The sequence below is a fragment of the Hyperoodon ampullatus genome, assembly GCF_949752795.1.
Source record: "Hyperoodon ampullatus genome assembly, chromosome: 1".
In the NCBI taxonomy this organism is placed as follows: Eukaryota; Metazoa; Chordata; class Mammalia; order Artiodactyla; family Ziphiidae; genus Hyperoodon; species Hyperoodon ampullatus.
Window position 1 is genome coordinate 125,455,118 of NC_136914.1, and position 17,618 is coordinate 125,472,735.

Sequence of the window (17,618 nt, forward strand, 5' to 3'; positions counted from 1 at the left end):
TAGGTCATTGTCTTCTCTTTTTGTCCAGTTGGTCTGATGCAAGCGGGACTGGGAACCCACTCTGATTTATCTGAAAAAAACACCGTGTGGGGAACACCGAATGCTCTGGTGTGTGCCCGGTGCTCCAGGTGTCCGGGGCCAACCCTCCACCACTGCCTGGCTCCCACCCCGGCCTGGCGTCCTCGGAGACTGGGCCCTTTCCACCGAGGCTCTCTTGGGAGGGTTGTCCAGGGCTGCATCCTTGGCCTCTCCCCAGGGCATGTAGCCAGCGGGCCCCCAGGCGGTGACAGTGGCTGAGCACCTACGTCCTTGGGCTCCCGGTCCCGGCGCCCCACTTCTCCCTGCTCTCTCACCGTTGGCCCCCTCGGGGCCGTGGTGAACTCTTGGGACGTCTTCCCAGCGGAGTGGGCACCTGCCTGTTCCCTGTTCTGAGCCGCCTTCACAGGGCGTCCCCAACGAGGGGCTGCGGCTGTGTGGGGAGGAGACCCCTCTGCATGCGGACCTTGGGCGGCCATCCCGTGGAGGGCGCTGTGGGTGGTGCGCTGTGGCCTGGCCCTGCTGCCCATCTAGTGCGGTCCCGGAGAGCTGACTGCACTTGATGATGCTGCCCTGCTGCTTGTCACCGGCAGTTAACTTGGGCCTGGGTGGGGAGGGGCGGGGGGGCGGTAGAGGTCCAGTTCTCACCTTCTCCGGCCGTCTGGGCTGAAGCTTTGCCTACCAGTAATCGCGGGTATGTCCCGAGCCCCTGCCCGGGGTCCTCTTCAGCTGTGTCTCAAGTGCTTCCCTTTTGTCCTTTGCCCGGGCCTGGCTTTGTGCTGACCACCTTGGGCGCTGCCCTCGCGGCAGGGGGCGACCTCCGCTTCCGAGGGCTGAGGTCGAGGGGGGCACGGCCACACAGTTTATTAGTGGCGGTCCCTGCTTGACTCTTGTGTTCTCTTGTTAGAAACTAGTCCTGTTCCTTTCACTTTATCACTTTGTGATTCCTGTCATTTTTGTGATATTAGAACTGCCTCCTGTGACCTAAATCACTATAGGAAACATCATAAATTGCCTCAGAACCGCCCCCCCACAAACTCTACAAACTGATAGAGAGCTTCATTGGCATACTCATCTTAGGTTTGAAATGTAATACCTTTCTTTTCTTTCTCTTTTTCTAATGCTGCAGTGTTCTAAGAACGGAGGCGTCTAGGCTGAATGGAATTCAGCATCAAAAAAAGTCCTCTTTCTGTTCCGAAGGTTGTAAAGTGCGTGAAGATGAAGCAGGCACCGGAGATCCTTGGCAACGCGAACGGAAAGACTCCGAACTGCGAAGTGAGTCGCGAGTGCTCCGTGTTCCTGAGCAAAGCCCAGCTCTCCGCCGGCCTGCAGGAGGGAGCTGTGCAGAAGTTCAACGGCCACGACGCGCTGCCTTTTATCCCGGCCGAGAGGCTGAAGGACCTCACCTCCCGCGTCTTTAACGGAGACCCCGGTGCTCGCGATGCCAGATTGCGCTTGGAGTCCCAGGAAATGAAGGGACTGGGGACACCGCCTGACACCACCCCTGTCAAAAATGGCTCTCCAGAGATCAAGCTGAAGATCACCAAAACATACATGAACGGGAAGCCTCTCTTTGAGTCCTCCATATGTGGCGATGGTGCTGCCGCCGTGTCCCAGTCGGAAGACGATGGACAGAGACCAGCGAGCAAAGCGAGGCGGACCAGGAAGAGGAGCGCGAAGCTGCTGCTGGAGCGGGGCCTCGCCGAGGCGGCCCTGGCGTCCCGGGCCTCGAGCCCCTCGGCTGAAAAGGTACCTGCAAGTGAGGAGTTGTGGCTGGCTGGGGTAGAGGGCGGCCCTGGCTCCCGGCACAGGAGGGCCCCGAAGGACGCGCGGTGCGCGGGGGGCAGGAGGAGGTGGGCTGAGCCCCCCGAGGCCTGCTCTGCAGCTCGGGCCCCTGGCTGTGGTAACGGCAGACACTCACAGCAGCCTGCCGAGCAGTGCTGAGGCCTAGAGGTTAAGCATAAAGATTAAACAGGGGGACTTCCCTGGTGGTCCAGTGGTCGAGACTTTGCCTTCCAGTGCCGGGGGTTCGGGGTCGATCCCTGGTTGGGGAGCTAAGATCCCACGTGCTTCGGGGCCGAAAAACCAAACCATAAGAAAAAGGCAGAAGCAATAGTGTAACAAATTCAATAAAGACTTCAGGAAATGGTCCACATCCAAAAACAAAAACTTTAATTAAAAAAAAAAAAAAGATTAAATGAGTGTCTGACCCCAGGCCTGGCCCGTTTCAGAGCCCTTGACCTTCAGGCTGTCCTGTTTTCATGGATCTCCTCTCCAGAGATGCCCTTTAGCCTGAATCTGGTCAGTGGAGGAGCGTGGGGATCGAGTGGGGGCCTCCTCAGTCTGTGCTGCCCGAGGAGGGGAGCGGGCCGCGCTGTGCAGGTGTGCTCCTACCTTCCCACCCTGCGGTTCACTGTCCACTCCCAGGTCTCCTCCCCCGGTGGCCCTGCAGATGGGCCGCTGCCTTGAGGGTTGGGGCTGCGCCTCAGGCCTTCACATTCTTGGTTCCAGGGCAGAGCCCATCACTTGAGTGCGCGTGAATGAGTGTTCACTCACCAAAGGCCGGGGTGGAGACCCCCCAGCGTAGGACGACAAACGTGGTGGTTTATGCCACCAAGTCTTAAATGACACTCGGGAACCTTGACCTTGGCAGAGGGAACTGGGGAGGGTTCTGGAGCCGCCCTTGTTCACCGAGGGGCTGATGGTCTAGATTAACAGGGTCTGGAACACGTTCTGTGCTCACTGGTCAGCCAAAGCTCCTGGCCCACCTGCAGGAGTGGGGAGAGGGGACTCGAGACCAGTTTGGGTTGTATCATCACTAAGGTTGGAATAATTCGTGTAACATTACAGTTGAGGAATCTTGGTTACAACCCCACAGGTGGGAGGGGAAAGGACTGAAATTTCCCTGAATAGTTAAAATAACGAAGAACTTGGAGGGTTAAAAAAAATGTCTTTTGACTGCTCAAGGGATCTAATGTAATCATAATGGTGAATTGTTTAAAAGCCTAGTTGAGTGACCTGGGCTGATACAATGGTTTTTCTGAAGCACCCATGGTGTGGGGAACCTCATTCTTTTATGGGGGAAGAGGCTGGTGCAAGTTATCCCTAGCTCTCTGACACTTGATTTTGGTAAAACTTGGATAGATCACCTGATTTGGACTCTCAGAGTCTCATTTGACTCTTCAGAGTGGGGACGATAATATTATACTTGTCCTGATAGGGTTGTCACGTGGCTTTGATGACACCGTCAGTGTAAAACTGGGATGTTGTGGAATAACATGAGAGCCAGGATTTTTCAAAAGCGTGTAATGAGTGCTCGCTTTGGCAGCACATATACAAAAGCGTGTAATGTGACAGCTCTGTGTCAGCCCTCAGCACCTGATGTGTGTAACAACCGGGGTTCTCCTCGGCTTACAGATGCGGAAACTGAGGCCCAAAGAAGTTAAGCGATTTGCTCAAGTAGGTGGCGGTCTTAGGGGAAGGCCTGGGGCTGTGCTGACTGGGCTCGTCCTCCGGGAGAGGAGGTTGTTCTGGCCAGCCTTCAGCCTCCTAATTGGCCTGGGCTCTAAGTCGGAGAGACCGAGACTCCAAGAGCCCCAGGCCTTGGATGGTGGGTGGTGGGGCTGAGACTTGCTGCCAGGCCCCCGTGTCCTTGCCACCCCGGGTCCTCTCTCCAGCAGGTTAACTGTCAGACGAGGGCTCAGAAGGGGCGGGAGGGTCAGGGTATGAATTGCATGACAGTTCTCCGACCTGCGAATAAGCTCCATTAAAGATCACCCACAGGCCAAGGAAATAGATTTATGTGGAGATCTTTGTAATGTTGTGCACGTACAGTATGCTAGGTACTTGCTGACCTTTTAGCTGAAGGCAAGAGATGAACGATTTTGATGAAGTGATAGCAGGGCTGTTACCTGAAAAACAGTGAGGGAAAGCATGCTTCTTTTTAGGGGTTTGTGTGTGTGTGTGTGTGTGTGTTGAATTTCTTGTCTGACTAATCCTTGGTCTTCTATGGATAGGAGGCTGGATTTCAGGGTAGGTACTAGATGTATCTTTTGTTGTTATTCATTTTCAGATTCCAGCTAAGAAAGAATCCTGTCCAAATAGCAGCAGAGACAAAGACCAGCTGTTGAAGTACAATGTCGGGGATTTGGTGTGGTCCAAGGTGTCCGGTTACCCCTGGTGGCCATGCATGGTCTCCGACGATCCACTCCTGCACAGCTACACCAAACTGAAAGGTATTGTGTTTTGGGGGCTGTTTTTCCATCTTTATCTTCTGCACTTAATTGTTTTCATCTCCAAACTTCTCTATTACTCTTCCTTAAACAGCCCTACTGTGGTTCTTTTTTTCTTTTTTTTTATTGTGTTAAAATACACAAACATAAAACGTACCATCTTAACCATTTTTAAGTGCACAGTTGAGTGGTATGAAATACATTCATATTGTCGTGCAGCCGTCACCACCATACATCCCCAGAGTTCTTTTCATCCTGTAAATCTGAAACTCTGTCCCTGTTAAGTAGCAGGTCTTCAGTGCCCCCTCCCCAGCCCCTGGCAGCCACCGCTCTACTTTCTATCTGCTGCTGCCTGTGGTTTTGAACTTGCATTTCCCTAGTGATCAGTGATGTTGAGCATCTTTTCATGTGCTTAGTGGCCATTCATACAACAAGGTTTGAATCGGCTTGGAGGTGGGGGTGGGGTGGGTGGTTGTTAAGTTTTTTGTGGCTCATTTTGCAACTTTGCTAAAGTTAGTGATTCACACGTGACACATTGCCTTTTCTTTTTATATCCAAATTAGATACGTACTTTATCTGATTGAATTAGTATTAAAAGAGAAGCAGTCTTTGCCTTGTATTGCTTTTCAGGTTTTATGATAAATAATTTATTATTACTTAGATATACAGTGACTGCTTCAGCATGATTTTCAGAATTAGTTTTTTTTTTTTTTTTTCTTTGCGGTATGTGGGCCTCTCACTGTTGTGGCCTCTCCCGTTGCGGAGCACAGGCTCCGGACGCGCAGGCTCAGCGGCCATGGCTCACGGGCCCAGCCGCTCCGTGGCATGTGGGATCTTCCCGGACCGGGGCACGAACCTGTGTCCCCTGCATCGGCAGGCGGACTCTCAACCACTGCGCCACCAGGGAAGCCCCAGAATTAGTATTTTATACTAAGTTTTAGTTTAAAAAAAGTCCCAGTTTATTTTATTAGATCTGTGGGAAGAAAGAAAAAAACTAGAAATGATCATCTTTGGTGTCATGAAACCTGGGAATATAAATCAGTACACAGAACAGTTAAGAACATATTAAGAATGTAGTATGTTATTGATACAGATTAGAGCAGATGCTAATTTAAATAATAATTGTACAGTTCATGAAACACATAAAAATTCATGTGTTTTTGGAGGGAAAAAAACCCCAAAATCAGGTGGTTTGAGATTCTCCTGAAGAGTTGCTCTAAAGTTTGAATTTGGTCTGAGGGAGGTGAGAGGTGGTAACACAGAGCTGGAGGTGACCAAGTTGGTGCCCAAGTGACCTGTGCCCCCCCAGGAGCGTGGGTGGCTGGAGCTGTGGGCTGGCCTTGCATGGCCTCAGCATGAGTGCGTGGCCTCTCTTGGCCTCTGGATGGAGGCCTGAGCTCTCGCCGGGGCAGCGCTGCTGGGAGTGCGGTACACTGGTGGCTCCCTGGCAAACAGGCTTGAGGGGGTGCAGGTTCGGGATGAAGAGGACCTCTCCTCAGCCCCAGGCGCCAGGCCTCCCGCCCACTGGGTGGTTGGACCCTGCCCCGAGGCCCAGGCGTGCGCATGCACTCTGCAGGAAGGCGGTGGCTAGAGAGGAGCCTGTGGGCTGGCTTTGGCTCTGACTCAGTGGAGGGCATTTAGCATCCTCAGCTTGCCAGCATCAGGGAGTCCCTGCCAGAGGGCTTCAGGGGTCCCAGGGTGCACCCCTGCTCTTGTGTTCACCCTGAGGCTGAATCAGGGTGCTCTTCCCAGCCTCTGTGGTCTCGAGCAGCACCTGCCGCCCAGCCCCACTCTCTTAGGCTGCTCTGGCCTCGTGATCAGACGCAGGGCGCACAGCCAGGCAGGAGTTGTGGGAAGGTGCCCAAACTTGGAAGGAGGGGTGCAGCCCAACAGTGTGCTTCTCTAGGAATGGTTTTGGGTTGCTGGGAGGCACAGCCTCCTAATCACAGATCAACTTCTGAAGACTGATGATGTGCATTTGAAAAGCAGCTCAGTAGGAAGAGAGCCAGGATACAGGCCTTGCAGCTGGAAGGGGATTCAGATGACCTTTGAAAAGCAAAGGGTCAGAGGAACCTGTGTGTACCTGGGGATGGCAGAAGGACACGTGCAGCCAGCGCCCGCCCAGGAGGTGGTGACCAAGAGCTCTCCAGTGGGAAGGCACGGCCCTGCTTGTCATTGGTGAATGATCAATGGCCACACTTGGGACCGGGCTCCCTGACAGCCTTGCGTGCTCTGGTTTCAGTCCTCCCTGAGGATCCATCGGCTTATTTAACGCTAGCTCTTCGTTTTTACCATGCGTTTCATGGTCAAGGAGCTGGCGTTGTTCTGTGAAGGTGAGCTCCCTCCTAAAAAATTACTTAGGATTACAGCCTTCACTCTTCTTAATGCGCAGATTGTCCCAGATGTGGCCGGTGGGAGCCCGTGAAGTCCCTTTCAGCCGTGTCCTTCTGACGCATCTCCATCCGTCCTGGAGCACTTCCTTACGTGTCGCCCAACTGAATACACTCTGGGCTCATTTTGAACTTTCTTTGCCCCAGTCCTGGAACCAGCTGTTTCTGAGAAGAAACCTGGGTCCTTTTAGTAGAGAGTGGTGTACGGAAGCTCGGGTCTGGGCTCTGGTTGTGTCCAAGGCCACGGGAGACACAGGGGTGCCGGGGTGTGAGGCAGGTCTCCTGGCGGTGCTGAGCCCGGCTCCCTGTGCAGCACCCCGTGCTGGGCGTGCCCGAGGGGCTAGGCATCCTTGCTGGGGAAGGACGGGGCTGTGGCCGAGGGTCGGCTTCTGGCATGGGGCTGGCTGAGCAGGGGGTTTTGGGAAGCAGGAACTTTTTTTTCCCTGTGAGATGGAACTCCCTCACCCTACCCCTGATTCCCACCCCTGATTTTCTTTTTTTCTCTTTGCATATGTGTACTTCTTTTTATTTATCATACATGGGATTACTTGAATCTGGATCAGCAGTAATGCACTTAAGCTTTAAAAATTTAAGTATAATCTACATGCAGAAGAGAGCACAGCTCTTTGGAGAGTTCAGGTTTCCTTTAAAAATCTAATAGCATTTTCGTGATTTGTAGCAGCAGAACTTGTCTTGGTGACTGTCTCCCAGGGCATCTAGATGGATTAACCAGCAGCTTTGAGGCCTAACCCCTTAAGCTGGAAACAAGATAAATGTGTGTTTTGGGTATTATACTATGAAAAAGACTGGATTCTTTTGCAGCTGGGAACGTCACCATCTCCCTGGTGCACCTGGATCCTACTAGTCTTCTCTTCAGGTACCAGGGTATCGAGTCAACTTATCTTCTGTTGTGGAGATTTTTGTTTTCACCTTTTCTGTGTTATGGAAAGGAACCCTCATTGCTTTTTTTCTAAATTCCAGCATTTTCTAAAAATATTGTAGGTACTCTGATTTTCTCATGTTCTAGGTTATTAGACACTGTAATATGATTTTTTCCTTTTTGCTTTTCTGTCGGCTACGAAGAGAGGTGTGTTAAGATCTCCCACTGTGATAATGGATGTGCCTTTTTCTACTTGAAATTTTGTCAGTTTCTGCTTTACCTATTTTGGGGGCTCTGGACCCCCAGGGACTGAACCAGGAAACTCAGGTGGTGATCCTTGTTCTTTGTTTCCTGTGGAATTCTGTGGCCTTTTGTCCTTGTGATTTTGACCCTTGCTTCTGTAGACACCTGGCCTCGTCTGCATTGTTGTGGCTTCTCTTCCTCTCTGTATCTGCAGTGCTGAGGCAGCCTTATCTCTTTGTGGGGTCCATTCTGCATGCATGAATGGCTGTTGTCAACTCAAAGGCCCCACAGAATCTGGACAGAGACTCTGGCTCAGTCTAGCCCAGGGGGTCAGGGGCCACCTTGTGTCTAATGTGCTGTGATGGGGAGGAAACGAACATAGTACAAAATTAGGTTCCTGGACTATTGGTGGAGGCCACATTCTCTTAGAAGGGAGTGTGGGTGGGGCATCAGTGATAAATGTTTTCATACCGACCATGATTGATGAACATCAGAAGTCACAGGAAGGAAGGGTTACTAATAAATGGTGCTGGGACAGTTGGTTAATTATGGTGGTAAAAATGAGTGATTCACCTGTCAATTTTGGACCAAAAGAAAATTCATATGGATTAGAAAAAAAACCTTAAAAATACAAGAAAGTTGGGTTACATGTGTTACCAAATTTCCAGGCAGGAAAGAACTTCAGAAACGTTTAATTAATTTTATAAACTTAGGATCAGCCTACCATGTTCTCCTCTGCTTTTTTTTCCAGCTGACATGTAAGGAGCATTTTTTCTGTGCCATTAACTATTTATTTTAAAAAACGATGTGTGTTCATATTATTTCATCATGTGTACTGTAATAGGTTTTTCTTCATTTTGCAAATTGCTATGACATATATTTATATTCATTTTTATGACCAAGGGAAGTTCTTTCAAAGTATTAAAATAATTGAAGCAGAGATAAATCTCTTGACATATTTTTGAATCTTAGCTGTTTTAAAATCAAAGAAGTATACACACTTATAAACAAGTCAAATTGTACTGAGAGGTTAATAGTGAAAAATAGTCCCCTTCCCTCCCCAGAAGTAATTATTTTTAACTGTAAACATTTTCTTCCAGTTTGAACTATTTTTTGATTTATCATTTAGGTGTTTTCTTTTGACTTTCTGTTATGGAAAATGAAGATTGATCTCTTCAATCATTTCCTGTTTCTTTCCCTTTCATCCTCCCCATATAATTAACTCACTGTTTTTATTACATCAAACGTAGTTGTTCACATAATTTTGACTATGTAAGTATCATTCAGTGAAAAACTGAGCTGTGTTCTTTAATTGCATTTTCTTTCTTATACAACCTTTTGTTTTTCCTGGAGTTAATTATTGCCTTTCTTTTGAAATTGTATACTTTGCTGTCCATACAGCTTTAATTTTTTTCAAGTATTTATTTCTTTGTCCTTAAAACTCATCCTACTATGTAGTTAGTTTTTCCGATTGGGAGAAAAAATGAAAACCTATGTTTGGTTCCCGTGTTCCTTTTCTGCTTCTTGGATCTCATTTTTTAACCTTTTTCCTTGCTGCCAAGGTTTTCTTTCAGTGTGGAAGAATTCTTTCCTCTCATCTTTTCTTTCCTTGGAGCTCTCTCCTAGAATCTCCCTTTCTCCTACCTGACTCTGTATTACTGGCACTCTGTCTTTTGCATAGTAGTAATCTTAGACTTTCTTTAAGATGCTTTACTGAGTTACATGCATTGTTTTCCATGGTGCCACATTGTGCTCTTCCTTGGTCAGTTTTCCTTTTTTGTTGGAGTACATTTTTGGCATCCTAAGAAAGTGTAAATGGCGGGTGTTGATAAATTTGAGTTCCTGTGGTTCGGAGGATGCTACTTCGCTATCCTCTCACTCAATTAATGGTTTGGCTAGGTGTAGAATTTTATGTTGAAAATAATTCTTCTAGGAATTTTGAAGGTATTACTCCATTTCCTTCTAGCATCCAGAGTTGCTCCTGAAGTACCTTGCCGTTCTATTTCTCATTTCATGAACATGGAAGCTGTTCTCTTCCCCTCCCCCAATAGCTTGAATGTCACAAAGATGTGCCCTGATGTGGGTCACCCATTGGATGAGGCACTTAGGGGGGTTTTAGTTCTGAGATGTGCTCTTGTGTTGTTAATTCTCTGATGAGTTTCTCTGTTTCTCTCTCTAGAAGGCCAGTTATTTGGGTATCATACCTCCTGGATTGACCCTGTGGGTTTCTTATGAGAGTAGATTTTTTCATTTTAATCTTTTTCTTCTTTCTGGGAGATTTCTTAACTTCTTTTTTTTTTTGAATGTTATTTTATTCTTAACTTTCCATCCAAGCTTTCTTCTTTTTCCCCCTAAATTAATTAATTAATTAATTAATTAATTTTTGGCTGCGTTGGGTCTTTGTTGCTGTGCGTGGGCTTTCTCTAGTCGGGGCAAGCGGGGGCTACTCTTTGTTGCAGTGCACGGACTCTAGGCGCGCGGGCTTCAGTAGTTGTGGCACACGGGCTCTAGAGCGCAGGCTCAGTAGTTGTGGCACACGGCCTCAATAGTTGTGGCTTGTGGGCTCTAGAGCGCAGGCTCAGTAGCTGTGGTGCACGGGCTTAGTTGCTCTGCAGCATGTGGGATCTTCCCGGACCAGGGCTTGAACCCGTGTCCCCTGCATTGGCAGGCAGATTCTTAACCACTGTGCCACCAGGGAAGCCCCAAGCTTTCTTCTTGAGTTTTATTTTCATGACTGTATTTTAAAATTTCTCATAGCGCTTTCTTTTTCTTTGTTCTCTTCTCATAGCAAACTAGAGTTCTTCTTTGTCAGGTGTCATCTCTTCCTGGCGTAGTGTCTGTGGTCCTGCAGAGGCTGTTTATTTCTGTGTATTTTGGAATCATTCATGTTAGAGGCTTCTCTGGGTCCTGCGGGGGCAGACCTTGGTGCTGCGCTTGTGTCTGAGAGGGCTACACTCAGCTGCCTGCAGCCCGTGTGTAGGGAGACTGTTAGCTTATCTTACAGGGTCTGGCTGGCTGGTGGTCGTTTAGTTGGGGGAATCTCCAACTTTTGGAGAAAAGACACAGTGGAGAGGTTTTCCTCTGGTGCGCTGGTTCTCTAGGGAGTGTCCTGTGATATTTTGTGGCCAGTGCTCTGTGTGAGGGAACAGGGACTGGCATTTCCCCAATGGAGATCTGCCTTTCTTTCCCAACTTGGCACAGAGATCTGACCTTTGAACCAGCTGTTTTCAACCTCACTCCACCCCAGCCGAATCTGGCACTCCTCCTTTTGGGTTTGGGGACCAGGTAGACACTTTCCTCACTCAGGTTCCTTCTGTCTGCACTGAGGATGTGGCTTCTTCCTGCTAAGAGTAACAGCGGTGCACATATGAGGGGTTACTCTGTGGCCTCCTGGCTGCCCTGGGAGGTCATCGATGCCCTTATTCCCCCTCTGAGCACTGTGAGTGGGTGGCCGGCCCAGGGCCACCTGGCTGGTATGTGGGAGGGCTGGGATTTGAACCCAGGCTGTGAACAGTAGCCTGTGTCCCCTCACTGCTGCCCGGTCCCCTTTTGCTGTTGTCCTCTCTCGTCTTATTTATTTGGGGTCTTCTTCAGTGGCTCTTGGAAGGGAGGGGATGAGGAGTGAATCTGGTCAGCATTCTTTCCCAGTCGGTTTTGAACCTCATCTAAGTCTCGTAAATGTGTTTCCCCTTTTGGGGTGGAGTGTGGTGGGGAGAAAGAGCAGGGTTTATTTTGAGGTTAACGGATTCCAACCGCACCCAATAAAACAACTTCAAAGCAGCTCCTAACTTTATATCAGTAATTATTAATAGATTTGCCTAATTTCATCCCAAATTCCAACTTTCAAGTTCTAACATTTTATTTTAAAAACTAGGTCAGAAAAAGAGTGCACGCCAGTATCACGTACAGTTCTTTGGTGATGCCCCAGAAAGAGCTTGGATATTTGAGAAGAGCCTTGTAGCTTTTGAAGGAGAAGGACAGTTTGAAAAATTATGCCAGGAAAGTGCCAAGCAGGCACCCACGAAAGCTGAGAAAATTAAGGTGATAGATGTTCCTTAAGTATAATTTTAGATCAAAACTTTTATTTTTATTCTTAATTATTTATCTTGTTTTGAACTTGTGGTTGGTTGAAATGTTGTAACGGCTTCTTATGTCTGTCACTGTTTACTTTTGCCAAGTGTACTGTGTTATACAATATGGCAGGTTTCTTTAGAGACACAGGTTATCCTTTTTACTCCTTTGATGACTCCCAGAGATAATTTGTTTTATAATTTTTGTTTTCCTTTATATATATCTATATATAAACATGTATATAATATTATATACGAGTGTTAGTTAAATGTAATTGGAATTGATTTCTAGTTTAAAGAAACAGTAGAGTTTTACTGGTCTGAACTCTGTCAAAAACCTTCGAGTTAATGGGTTTTTGTAGTTTTTGATTTCTATATTTATCTGAAATTCTAAAAGTATTCTTCTTTAAAGTGGGTTAACTTTTATGTTTATATAATGAAACTTACAATATCTTATGTTCTCTTTTCAGCTGTTGAAACCTATTTCAGGGAAATTGAGGGCCCAGTGGGCAATGGGCATCATTCAGGCAGAAGCAGCTGCAAGCATGTCAGTAGAGGAGAGGAAAGCCAAGTTCACCTTCCTTTACGTGGGGGACCAGCTCCATCTCAACCCCCACGTGGCCAAGGAGGCAGGCGTTGCTGTGGAGTCTCTGGGAGAAATGGTAGGGTCCTCAGGAGTCAGGGAAGAAGCTGCTGACAGCCCCAAGTCCACGAGGGAAGAGGGCATTCCTGTCAAGAGGAGACGGAGAGCCCAGCTGTCCTGCTCTGCTGAGAACCAAGACAGTGACCCGGGGACAGGAAAGAACACTCCTCAAAAGACAGCAGAGGCCGAGCCCAAGCGAGGAGTCGGGTCTCCTCCAGGGAGGAAGAAGGCCATGGCCTCCACTCCGAGAAGCAGGAAGGGCGATGCGGCGTCCCAGTTTCTGGTCTTCTGTCAAAAGCACAGGGACGAGGTCGGTGTTGTGATGGCTTCTAAGTTGTTGTGTTTTCATTCTGGGGAGTTTCTGCATTTGAGGGGCATCCCTTGCAGTGCAGAATCACCTGTTTCTCAGCATTATCAGCACAGTCTGTAGCAAGCCCTCTGTAGACTTTACATCTAATAAGCAAGTGTTGTTAGGGAATGGCCATTTTAACACTTGGGAGCAAAGATATTTGCCTTTGCACTCCCGGTTACGAACATCCTCCCACAGGGACAGCGGGAGGCGGGCTGCTCGTTGCTGGAAGCTCGGCCTTATCCTGGACATCTGGTCCTGGGCTAGCGTCTTCTCCAGGAGGCGCTTATAGAACCTCACGCAGCCACTGGCGCCGTGGCGTTTGAAGGGCAGTACTGTGTCAGTGGCGAAAACATTTGACTAGCATTCTTAATCATTTTTATAGGCCAAACCGTCTCTTTGGACATGGTCCGGGCTTGATTCCATTGTAAAGAACTAAAGGGATTAGGCCACCATCTTTGGTTCTTCACTGTTACTTGAAGTGAGTGGGTTGGTGGGACTTTTCTCAGGAAGGTAAGGCAGGTGTAATGTTAGAAAATCTGTTATTGTGATTTGCTGTCGCACATTAAATGATCATCTCAGTAGGTGGAGAAAAGGCATTTGATAAAAGTCATTGCTTTTTCTGCCATGCCACGCAACTTGTGGGATCTTAGTTCCGCAACCAGGGATTGAACCTAGGCCGTTGGCAGTGAGAGTGCAGAGTCCTAACCACTGGACCACCAGGGAATTCTCCAGAAGTCATTGTTTGTTTGTTTTAATTTATCTATTTTTGGCTGCATTGGGTCTCTGTTCCTGCGCGCAGGCTTTCTCTAGTTGCGGCGAAAGGGGCTACCCTTCGTTGCGGTGCACGTGCTTCTCATTGTGGTGGCTTCTCCTGTCGCGGAGCACAGAGCACGGGCTCAGTAGTTGTGGCCCGCGGGCTCTAGAGTGCAGGCCAGTAGTTGTGGCACACGGGCTTAGTTGCTCCGTGGCATGTGGGATCTTCCCGGACCAGGGCTCGAGCCCGTGTCCCCTGCACTGGCAGGTGGATTCTTAACCAGTGCACCACCAGGGAAGTCCCAAGTCATTGCTTTTTGATACACATCAAGCCAGGATTAGAAGGGAACTTCCTTTAATCTGCTGAAGGGTGATTATCAGAAACTTTAAGCATCACATGTATTGAAGGAACTGTAGAAGCATTCTCTCTCTAATCATGAACAAGGCAGGATACCCTTCTGTCACCACTGACATTAAATGTTGTAGTGAAAGTGCTGGCAGTACAGTAAGACGAGAAAAAAATAGAGAGGCCTGACTGTAAAGGAGGCGGTCCATGTGGAGGCTCAGGGGAGGGTACAGGAGACCTTGAGACTCAGGAAGAGTTCCCAGCACCGGGAGAGATGAGAGCAACACACAGAGAGGAGGTGGAACGCCAAAAATGTAGTGTCTGTGATAGTAACAAAATAAGGTACCAAGGGATCAATATGACAGAACATGTATAACTTTGGAGAAAAATGGCTGATATTTTAGCAGACCTAGACTGAGGTAAAGAGGGGGTGGCACGGTGTTCAGAACGGTGCTCTGAAGTGGAAATTGTCATCTCTCCTCTGTTAGACTGTAAACCCAGGATCGTCCTGGGAGAACTCCCAACGGGAACTTCTTTGCCTTTTTAAGTAGATGCTAGCAAAGCCACGTTTGAGGAGAAGCTCAGCCGGGGGACTTGCCCTACACAGAGGAAGTTCTGTTACTGAAAACTGTACAGAGCAGAACCCAGAAGCAGACTCGCAAGCGTGTGGAGGCAGATGGGAAAGGACTGCTGGCCAGCTGAGTGGGCCGGCTGCTTAGGACAGGCACTGGGACCACACTGGTGAGGTCAGCACTGGGCCGCCACGGGAGAAGAGCTTTGTCTCTTTGCGGGGGAGGGTTTCTTAAGGCAGACTGATCATAAAGGAGCTGGGTTAAAATGAGATGAAAACTGTGTGTGCAGAGCTCAAGCGACCTTGAAGGACAGCGTGGAAAGGCTTTGAGAAGGACAGTTTACAGAAGAACCTGGATGGCCAGCGAGTCCACAAAGAGAGGCTGCTGAGCCCAGGAACAGCAGGGAACCACGTGCCACGGTCACAGTGAGGCGAGTGGACACAAGCCCAGCGCCTCTGTGGTCAAGGAGATGAAGCCGTGGTGGGAATCCCCATGCAGGGCTGGCAGAGGATCATTCCTTACACCTAGTTACAAGAGAAATTTGGCAATATCTAGTGAAATTGAAGGTGCACATTCTCTGTCTTGTAATTTCACCGCAAGGTATTTACCCTTGAAGAGTCTTGCCCTCGCGCCCAAGGAGGCAGCACAGTGCTCAGAGCTGTACGACGCTGTGGAAGTAATGGCAGATGGTGGCGCGTCCTGCCGCGTGACTCTAGACTTACCGGGCGTCCAGGAGGAGAGCACGTTGCTGAAGGGTGTGCAGATCCCGTCACCGAAAGTGTGAAAAGTGCAACGTGCCCACTGCTTTGTTTTGCCTACCTGCCTACCTGCATCCACGCAGAGTCTGGGTGTAGCTCCAGGTCCGTGCCTCTGTCCAGATGCTGACACCTGGTGGGGGTCTGTGGGTGGGGACCAGCCGGAGCACGGAGCAGCGTACACTTACCGCGCTGGGCCTACTGTGGGTGAGGTGCGAGCTGTAAGGTCAGGCTGTGTGACGCCCGTGTTTGCAGCTGGACCCCCATCACGCCCGGGGAGGAGCCCTGCTCTCAGACGCCGGGAGCAGGGCGTGGCCGTGACAGCTCAGCACCGCCAGCCGGCCGCACTCGGCCTCTTCCTGGTTCCTGCGTATCTCCGCGCAATCTCCACTCGTTTGAAAGTGTGAAGGAGAATTCAGATCACTTTCCAAAGACCACCACCCTTTTTACTTTTGCGGAACCAACTTGCTCTCCATCAACCCTTCCAGCACTGCGATACGTACCAAGGAGTTTATTGCTGCGGAGATTGCTGATGAGCTGTACGCCAGAGGCGGCAGCGTGGGGCTGTGCTGTGCACCCAGACCCCCCTGCAGCTCACAGCACAGCCTCTCTGCCTTTGAGCATCCCTCCAGAGCCCGTTCTGCACAGCTTTGCCGTGGGCATCATGCTCAGTTCAAACACCAAACTGAAGGTGCACAGTTACAGTTCAGTTCTGCTGCCTCTCCCTAGTCTTTGTGGGGGGCGAGCCCCATGAGCCCTTCCCCTCCTATCTGGGTTTGGGTGCTGGTGGGCTTTGATAATTCCATGTTGTCAGAAAAGTGATGGCTACTAGGATTCTTTACCTGTTATTAACAAGCGTGTTTGCGCTGGTTCTGTAATGAGTAATTCTAGACTTGAATTGAGGGAGCTGCTCCCTGATTCCATCCTGTAGAATAATCTGGGTCTTTCTAGGGGTTTCTTTCTTTTTGGAGAGTGGTGGTGCACCCAAGGATGGTTTCTGTTTGGTTGTTAATTGGTTAAAAGCTTGGCCAGCCCTTGAGGGACAGAGTGGATGGAGCCTCCTTTTCTGGGGTCACTAGATAGAAGACTGTGACTGTCAAGGACATTTGGTTGCCACTTGCCGACTTTTTTTTGCTGTGCATTTCCAGCTTTCTTCTTGAAAATGAAGAGCTTCTTGAAACGGGTTGAGCTCTTTGTTAACACATTTTGATGGTCCGTCTTCGTCCAGCAGGCTTAGCTTGGACATGCAACTCCCTCTGCTCCTGAATCCCGCTCCAGGGGATGGAGGTGGGGGAGAGGCACATGCTGGGAGATGGGCCCATGGCCCGTGAGGAGCTGGCGGGGCTGGTAGACAGCTGCCAGCAGCTGTGCCATGCCCGTGTGTGGTTTGCACACAAGGAGGTGAGAGCGGCTGGGTGAAGCCTCCCGCGAGGGGAGAGAGTTGACTAAGGCACCAGTGTTGGTAGCACTTTTATCAGCAGATGTTTTTTGCCTGTTTCCGATTTCTGAAGCCTCTTCCCACTTTCTCTGACCCTGATTTTTACAGCTTCATTAGAGTTGCACCCCTGTTTTAGGTCTCAGCTCTGCATGCACATTTGTATTAGGTGTCTGTTGCCGCGTAACAGGTCACCGCAAAGCTTAGTGCCTTAAGACAACAACACGCATTGCTTGTCTTGGTGTCTCTGGGTCGGGAGTTTGGGAGCAGCTTAGCTGGGTGGTGCTGCCTCAGGGTCTCTCATGAGGTCGCAGTTAGGGTGTCAGCTGGGGCTGCAGCCTCATCTGAAGGCCGGAGTGGGCCAGGGGACCTTCCTGCAAGGTGCCACACTCCACTCGGGCCAGTCGTGCTCCCGGCAGGTGGTCACAGCAGGCAGGGTGGAGGCCTTCTGCGCCCTAGACTTGGAAGTCCTGTGTGGCCGTGTCTGCACCGTCCTGTGGCTCTGCCGGACGGCAGGAGGGAGGCCTGAGGACTAGGAGGCGAGGCTTGTGGGAGGCTCTCAGAAGACGTGTGAGAGGCCGGGGGTAGGGAGAGCAGCCTCTGAGGAGCCCACAGAGTCCCAGGTCGTGCTGGTGACATTTTAGCTGTGTGGGTTTGTGGGTATTTGGTTTTCCATATTTTTTTTCCCCAAGGAGTGGAAAGGCTTTAATGAACATGACAAAGGGACTGGGTGAGGGGGACACAAACCCCAAATCCAGCCTTTGTTGCCCATTTCAGTGGCTGAGGAGGAGGGAGGGGCTCCACCCTGCTTAGCTGTTCCCAGGCCCAGGGGCAGCTGGAGGGCGGTCCCTGCACGTCTCCCCTCCCCGCAGAGGGGCTGAGTGCTGCCGGAGCCGGGAGGCCTGAGGCAG

General features: G+C 49.8%; 1 protein-coding gene across 2 annotated transcripts in view; it reads left to right on the top strand.

Moving 5' to 3' along the window:
• Nucleotides 1–1,194: 1,194 nt before the first annotated feature.
• Nucleotides 1,195–17,618, top strand: part of NSD2 (nuclear receptor binding SET domain protein 2) — a gene marked incomplete at both ends in the record, with an annotated part of 50,226 nt that continues 33,802 nt past the window's right edge. For both annotated transcript variants that reach the window (XM_079707595.1, XM_079707596.1), the window contains 4 exons: nucleotides 1,195–1,785; nucleotides 4,109–4,271; nucleotides 11,656–11,822; nucleotides 12,322–12,804. In XM_079707595.1, coding sequence (XP_079563721.1) covers nucleotides 1,195–1,785; nucleotides 4,109–4,271; nucleotides 11,656–11,822; nucleotides 12,322–12,804 — 1,404 coding nt within the window. The remainder of the gene's footprint in view (nucleotides 1,786–4,108; nucleotides 4,272–11,655; nucleotides 11,823–12,321; nucleotides 12,805–17,618) is intronic.